The sequence below is a fragment of the Asparagus officinalis genome, chromosome 8 (genome assembly GCF_001876935.1).
Source record: "Asparagus officinalis chromosome 8, Aspof.V1, whole genome shotgun sequence".
Classification (NCBI taxonomy): Eukaryota; Viridiplantae; Streptophyta; class Magnoliopsida; order Asparagales; family Asparagaceae; genus Asparagus; species Asparagus officinalis.
Window position 1 is genome coordinate 17,662,170 of NC_033801.1, and position 7,942 is coordinate 17,670,111.

The window sequence follows — 7,942 nt, forward strand, 5'->3', positions numbered from 1 at the left end:
CGGCGTTGAGGTTCTGAATATTTTGAAAGTTAAGGGGGGTTTTCCGGTAATCATCCAAAGTTAAGAGGGTTCTAATGTTTAAACTCCCTTAACTTTGGAGTTTGGACGATTATCTCAAAATAGCATACCTCCCGGTTAGAAGGGATTATCAGCAAACATTTTTTAACTTTAATATTTTATCAGAAAATCCTGTTAACAGCGACAATGGCAATTTTCACAGGTTGGCAAGAGGGTGAAGACCAACGAAGCAGATTATTTGGTAGATGGAATGTTCAACCTAAAAGCAATGATACCAGAGATTTGGGGACAAAAGAAGAAGAATGCAAATGCAAATGAAGAACACGACTCAATAGTGATGAGGATTGAATTGGATTCCATTAGGCCAACCACCACCATTGAAGCTTAATCACTCACGAGAAGAGTATATATATCATGAATGCTGACGGGCTTGTACGCTCACCATCCATAATTGAACATATCCTCACGACGATCTGATGGATGGTGATATGTTGTAGACATACTACTTGCTTTTGTTGCATTTGTTTATGGAATAAGATGATGTGGATGTTGATGTTAACAAGATGAAGTGTTGGCTGTACTCCAGCTATTATGTTGTCATGCTGACTTGTTTCCCTATCAAAATGTACTTATGAAATGATCATAACTTCTTGTTCTTTCTTTTTTATTTGATTTAATATATAAATGATTGCTGTTGATAATTGAAGTTGATAAACCACCTTATCTTTGACTAATAAACGGAGCTAATGTATAAAATGGCATAGTGTATATTTAGACGAGGCATGAAAATAATATTGCGATTGTACTTTGTTTAGAAATTGGATGATCATAATTTACATAAAAAAATAGAATCCTTTATTTCTCATATACTACAGCTAATATACACTAAACTCAATTTTTAAACTCACTGATCCAAGAGGGTCTAATCTAGTTGATAATCTATCTATTAGTAACACTCTAAGATCTCATGTTCGACTTTAATTTGTGAGGCGAGGAGTACCTACACGAATTTAATTTCATGGAATACTCGAGGCCGTGCATTGGGGAGGGAGAGTGCCCTTTACCCATGCCCAGGGTCTGATACCCATGTTTCGAAGCATCATGGCGAAGTTTCCTCGCCAAAATAATAATAATAATTAAAAAAATAATAAAATCAAACTCACTAACAAATTAGCAATACAACATCATTTTATGTAGATATATATGAGTGTACCTCTTTTTCCAAATACAATATCATCATTCACAATACAATATCATCATCATCTCCATAAGTCCAGACTGCGTCTATAACCAAATTATTCCTAACGCCAGAATCAGTTTCATGATTCCTCAAAATTATAGACCATCATCTCCGTGTCAAGCAGAAATCAACACTACTGTTGGACCGGTCACCCGCTGCAAACCTCAAATCGACACACTATTTGGTATTCCCCGACCCGTTAGCCCACCAACCAGCGTATGATCCGACGTATTCGGATACAACAAAGTATACGGCATTTGAACCGGCCCATTCCTGTTCTTCAAACTTCCATCCTGGTTCATCTCCAAAATCCTATTCTCAATCTCAATCAACTTGCTCCCGAACCGTTGAAAAGCATCGATAGCCCTCGTATCGGATGTCCACTCCAGTGTATCTCGCTGACCGAGGTACACCTCGTCTGATGAATGGCGTGACAATATCTCAATCAGTGACACGCCCAGTATCGTCTGAACCAGGCTCGTTATAGTCCTAAAAAAAACCCGGCCTGGGTCTCTGGCTAGCTCGTCGTAGTCAGACGAACCCGGTTCGGGCGTAAAACGCCTGCTGATGGTTGGCCGATTCGGGAGGTAACCAGCGTAGGGATACTGTCCGAAATTGACAGCGGCGTGAAGCGCAGAGGATATCCATATGATCGTAGTGCAAGTTTGGACCAAGTCGGAGATGGATTGCATTTTGGGCCACCAGGCCTCGTTCTTTTTGTCGCCATGGCCCACTTCGATTATTTCAGTCCACCAGGCTTGGAGCTCGGTATCGGATTGGACTGTGGCGTGGTCTGAATAGTAGATGGAACAGTATTCAGTGACCCACGTCTCGATTGCGGCCCAGACGGAGAGCCCATCCACGGCGTAGGGGTAGTCTTTGATTAGGAGCCGGAGTTTGTTTGGGCTGGTTGGGTCTTCAACTGCAATGCCTCTGACAAAGACAGCGCGTAGCAACTCGGTTAGAAAGTACAGATCTGTACTGTAACTTGGAGTTATGGTGGTGGTGGCAGACAAATTTAATGAATTATTAGGTACAACGAGAACTTTTCCTTTGAAGCACCCACTAATATTTGAAATGGGTGGTAAAAAGAGTGTCCATCCATCGAAAAGAGTTGATATTCGGAGACAGATTTAATCAATGCTGTGGAAATTCAGTCACCAATCAACTTTATGTTTGGAAATCTAAGGTTGTGTTTGTCAACCACTCAAAATCGGGTAAATAATGATCCTCAACCCCTTTTTAGCTCGGCCAGTTTTTCTTAGCTCATAAAATGGGAAAATGACTTAAGGACCCAAAATATGGGACCAAGGGAGAAGACATGTGAGGTGTCCCCTTCCTATTGCATAATGAGTTGGTCATGCCAACTCATTATGCAATAGGAAGGGGACACCTCACATGTCCCCTCCATTGGTCCCATATTTTAGGTCCCCGTAGCAGCACTCCACAAAATGACCCCTTAAACTAATTAAAAGCTAGATCACCCCTATTTGATTTAAACCTAACATGATAAACTAGGCCAGAATTAATCCGAGCTCATTTTTTGATTGGTTGCCATATATAGCCTTAGATGCTTAATTAAGAAAGACGGTTTTTCTTAAATAAACCCCTTGTGCTTGTCACGCTATGTAAAATTTACAGTCACCATTCAGTTACCAATGACTAGCTTTATGCTATGAAGGCAAAAAAGTAATAGAAGAAAATTTTGTATTATACTATGCTATATATTAATTGAAGCTACACATAGTAATTCGGTAGGTGGAAAACAAAAAATATGCTAGGTAATTTATGTGTACCTCTTGAGGAGATCAGCTGGTAGACCTTGCTCAGTGAACTTCCAACTTTTATATACTGCGGACGACATCTCCATGGCGTATCTCCCAGGAAACACAGTCTTCTCAAGAACTCCATCAGCATTGATGAGAATCTGGCGAGCCAAAGCGTTGATATTCATCGTCTCCCGAAAATGTGGGCTCAAAAGTCTGTATATCGGGTGCACTACGCTCAATTGCCGATTTGTTGCGATTACGAATGGCTCGATTGTTGCATGTGTGTTCAACCTACAACACAAATTTGATCAAAAAGACATATATATGTTCATTTCTAGTTACAGATCATGCTATATTTGATTTCACGTACCAGTGGCTGATGAGCTGGTGAACTCCAGAGTCATTAACAGTAGCATAGGCCTTGGCCAACTGCCATATTGATCAACTTGTGTCGGAATCCTCGGCTGAAGAATCAGAAGAGTATCCTTTCTTAGTTTTGTTAGCAATTTGATTGATAATTTGCCAACCACATTCATCATCGGATGAGGAAATATAGCCTAAGCCTCGCCCATATTTATAATAATCCTCTGGTCTCCCTTTTGGTACATATACCGCTTTGGCTGGAGTACGAGGACCTCGATCGAAGTATAAACCTTCTCCGAGTGTGAAATCGTACCCCTGCTTTTCCATGAGCTTGCGCGCTTCTGGACTGTACTTAGATAAATACCGACCAGGTTTGTCATCATCTTCATCTTCACGAATGGCTCGATTGTTGCATGTGTGTTCAACCTACAACACAAATTTGATCAAAAAGACATATATATGTTCATTTCTAGTTACAGATCATGCTATATTTGATTTCACGTACCAATGGCTGATGAGCTGGTGAACTCCAGAGTCATTAACAGTAGCATAGGCCTTGGCCAACTGCCATATTGATCCTTCGACTCCATGATTCGATGGTGTAAAGACTCTGTTGACTGCACCGTGTTTTTCTCCCTCAGGATGAGGTAAGCTTAGCTCGATTGCTAAGGGCTTCAGAGTACTATCATCATTAAGGAATAGGAGAGTTCGAGTTGCGTATATCTTGTTAGCAGTGGCAATATTGACTCGGTTCACGAATGGCATAAGGGAGTCATGATGGTCCAAAATGAAGAGCCTGTCGCTCTTCAATGCCTGAAGGGAAAAAAAATAGGATCAGTGTAGCTTACATCTTAATTTGAGTTAAAAAGTTTTATGGGATTTTGACATAATACCTGATCAACTGTAAGTCCGTCTAGGTTCTTCGCAATATGATCCTTTGTTATGGAGCTAGCATGGTTGCCATATAGTCTTGGATCAAGACTACTTGTTGGTGGAAATTCCTGAAAGTTTTTAGAAGTTCTTTGATTTATTTTAGGGAGGAGGAGATGATCACTTAGATTTCAGTACGATACATGAACGTCAATTTACCTGAAGGCGCCTCAGAATGACGGGGTTCACACCAGCAAGCATTTCTCGTCCAAATTCTTCATCGGTCCTCCAAGCGAATTTGTTCTCTAAAATCATATAAAAAGATCGTCAAACTCTAATTGATATAGTAACTGTAGGCTGTCTAAAAATCACAATAGATAGTTGATCCCCCATCAAACACCGATGATGGAAGTTACAATCTGACGACTTCCAGAAGGCTACAATTTGAGGACTTTCACGTAGAAGGCTACAATCTGACGACCTTCACGACAACTGATGAAAGCTCTAATTCAACAACATTCACAATCAACATCGGGAGTTACAATCTGACGACTCTCATATTTTCAAGGAGCCAAGACGAAGATTACAAGAGGACGATCTGTGCAAAGCTCTAGCAAAAGAGACTACAAATTGACGGTCTCTTCATATTAGAATGCAGATATCTCTCAAACCGTAAGGAATTTGGCGAAACGGAGGAAGCGAACTAAAGCCTTTGGCTTGGTTCGGATGGCCCCGTCTCGTCGAGATAACCGATTTTCATATATAATTCGTCCAATTCCGACTTACAGTTTGAAAGTTTAGACCTGTTCTTCGTAGCAAATTATGTTCTGAAGTCCGTCTGCAAGACCGGACTTCGTCAGAACATTGGACTTAGCTTGAAGCTCGTCAAGCCCGCCTAAGGTTCGCCTCTGCATTACAGAGTCAAAACGCACAGGTCGAACCAGCGTTATAACCTCAAAACGCAGAGGTTATCCTTGTGATATAACATCAAAACGCAGAGTTACGGCCCAACTCTGCGTTTTCAGCCTAAAACGCAGAGTTCGCCTCTAAAACGGCCCAACTGTGCGTTTTCAGCCTAAAACAGGCTCAACTCTGCGTTTTCAGCCTAAAACGCAGAGTTCATCTCTAAAACGCATGCGGCCTGTGCGTTTCGACTCCCAGCGAGCGCCCAACTCTGCGTCTCATCTTTAAGACGCAGAGTTAAGGTCCGAACGCAAGCGGCCCTTACGTTTTCAACTCCCAACAAGCGCCCAACTCTGCGTCTCATCTCTAAGACGCAGAGTTAAGGTCCAGAACGCCCAGATTGGCGTTTTGACTCGTTCAAAGCACTAACAGAACGGTTTCAAAACCGTTTTCCCCACGATTTAGGGAGCTATTTAAGAGGGGGCGGTTACACCTCACTCAGCCCATTGAGGAGCGGATTAAGGGGGTAGTTACCACCCTTAATCCCCTATAAATAGTGGGAAACTCAACTGAGTTCGGATCCTTTTTTTGTTGGGGGGGATTTTCTCTCATCAACAAAGGGAAATTCGGTCAAGGGCTGACTTTTTGGACCTGAGGATTGGCAGCAAAGAAGAGCATTCGTTCTTCGACTGGAGCTTTAGAGGTCGACAACAGGAGCTTCTTTATCCTTGGCTTATTAACCGAACTTTCGGTTTAAATCAACTCTTTCATAGAGATAAACTCGCTCTGAGTTATTAACTCGGTAAGAGTTATTTTTAAGACTTGCCACGCAAGTTCTCCACAGCGTCAAATCGTGAGGAGAAGACTACGTTCCAGTGAATCAAGACGTTCGGATCGTCAACGAGAAGCAAACTCGACGCGAGCATTCGAGGGAGGCATCTCATCGCCATCGTGAAGAACCCAGAATTAAACAAAGGGGAGAATCAAACTCATTCTCCTCTCTTTTGTAATCAGAATCCAAATTGTAATTGATTTTGAGAGAATACAAGTCAATTTTTTTTTCTTTCATTGTCTTTTTACTGCAAATTTCCAACAAACAGTAACATAGCATGCCATTAACTGACATCTAGTGGCGGCTCTACAACTTTTGGGAAGCCATGTTGCTATATAATCAATAAATTAAAAAATATATACAATTGTCACTGACAAATTTTCATATTTTGGAAAAAAAAGTACATAATCACATCATTACCAAAATCTCCAAACGCATTAAATTTTATACATAAAAATGCTACAATAGCTCACTACAAGGGCAAAGTTATTGGGATTGTGTCTTTGATTTTTTGTATAACTTCATGAGAATTAGATAGGGTTAGAGATCTATCATGATTAGAAAATTGGATCTCATCATGATTAGGGGTTTGAATGATATTCTAATTAGGAAGTTAGACTAGAGATAGAGTTTTTGGTTTTCCTATATATATATATATATATATATATATATATTCTTCTATTGCTGGAGGAAAAACTAAGGAAAAGAGAGAGAGCCAATATTCTTGTAATCTAAGGTTAGCAGAGGGCGTAGCCTGATTCAAGAATATTGTGCAAGAGGCGAGGATTTCATGATCTTTATCCGTGCAAAAGATTATAACATTAGGAGAGAGTTTCACAGTCTTTGACGTCCGTTCAAAAGATTGTAAGGAGTGGGTTTTGGAGAGAATATGAGAGTTGATTATGTATGTGAGGTTGAGAGATTGAGAGACGAGAGTTGAGTGATTTCTCTTGTAGTTCTCCCTAATACATAGTGGATTTTTTGTATTGTTGTCTCGTGTACATTGGTCAAAGTTGGTCGACCGAACCACGTAAATCTCAGTGTTCTTTCTTGTTGTTGTGATTGTTTTATATCTTGTTGATTGTGGGTTGGCTTCTAAGTTGCGTAAATCATAGTAGGCGGGGAGACTAAATTCCCTAACAAGTGGTATCAGAGCCATGATGATGGATCCGAGAGCAAGTTTGCAAGATAGACGTCGTACAAAAGTGAAGATTGGCGCCGTTACAAGAATCAAGATGAAAAAAGAAAAAAAAGAAGGGTTTGGAAGCAGATTTCGACAATCCAGGAGTTGATTCCTAGGTTTTGGAGTGCTCTGAACGTGATGGAAGGGTCTGATTTTTCAGATTATGCTCAGATTCATCAGAAGGTGCTGATAAGTTCTGATGGTGGTACCGAGACAGATCTAATGACAGATAGGGCAAGCGAGTATGCGACATATGAGACTGGTGTAGAGAATCAGACGTGATTCTAGCAGTAGAGTTGTCAGCATATAATTATTCAGAGTTATTGTGAGAGCAAAAGTTGGTTGGTGTGTAGACTCAATGTGGACAGTATCAGATTAGATGGAGCTTGCAAGTAGGAATGATTGAGCGACACACATGCTGATGGAGATGGTGACATTGGACTTGAAGACGATGAGCGCTCATATTCGGTCCAAGCCAAGTGATAAAGGAGATAGAGGTATCCGGCTCATAGTGTGGAGTAGGAGAGGTGCACCGATATAGTTTGAGACGAGCGATGCAGGTGGAGCATAAAGACAACAAGCGGGGGAAGGTTATTGTCAGGCTCAAGTTGAGAAGAGAAGCATGGTTGATTTGCTTCTTAATGTCAGAGGTGACGAAGATCTTTTGGTGTACACATGAGAGGTGGAGGCACCACGGCAAAGCAGATAATAACGAGTGTCACGGGACGTCCCTGTTGAAGTGCAGGTGCTTTGATTTGAAGTGT

At 41.1% G+C, this 7,942-nt stretch overlaps 2 protein-coding genes across 2 annotated transcripts in view; one reads left to right on the forward strand and one right to left on the reverse strand.

The window, feature by feature from the left end:
* Positions 1-669, forward strand: part of LOC109820135 (suppressor of disruption of TFIIS) — a 2,340-nt gene extending 1,671 nt beyond the window's left edge. The window contains exon 8 of the mRNA XM_020386224.1: positions 221-669. Coding sequence (XP_020241813.1) covers positions 221-406 — 186 coding nt within the window. The 3' untranslated portion in view covers positions 407-669. The remainder of the gene's footprint in view (positions 1-220) is intronic.
* Positions 1,237-7,942, reverse strand: part of LOC109822383 (probable linoleate 9S-lipoxygenase 4) — a 10,077-nt gene continuing 3,371 nt past the window's right edge. Inside the window, exons 4-8 of the mRNA XM_020388576.1 lie at positions 4,480-4,565; positions 4,284-4,391; positions 3,896-4,203; positions 3,055-3,318; positions 1,237-2,191 (exon numbers count right to left, since the gene is read on the reverse strand). Of these exons, the coding sequence (XP_020244165.1) occupies positions 1,423-2,191; positions 3,055-3,318; positions 3,896-4,203; positions 4,284-4,391; positions 4,480-4,565 (1,535 nt within the window). The 3' untranslated portion in view covers positions 1,237-1,422. The remainder of the gene's footprint in view (positions 2,192-3,054; positions 3,319-3,895; positions 4,204-4,283; positions 4,392-4,479; positions 4,566-7,942) is intronic.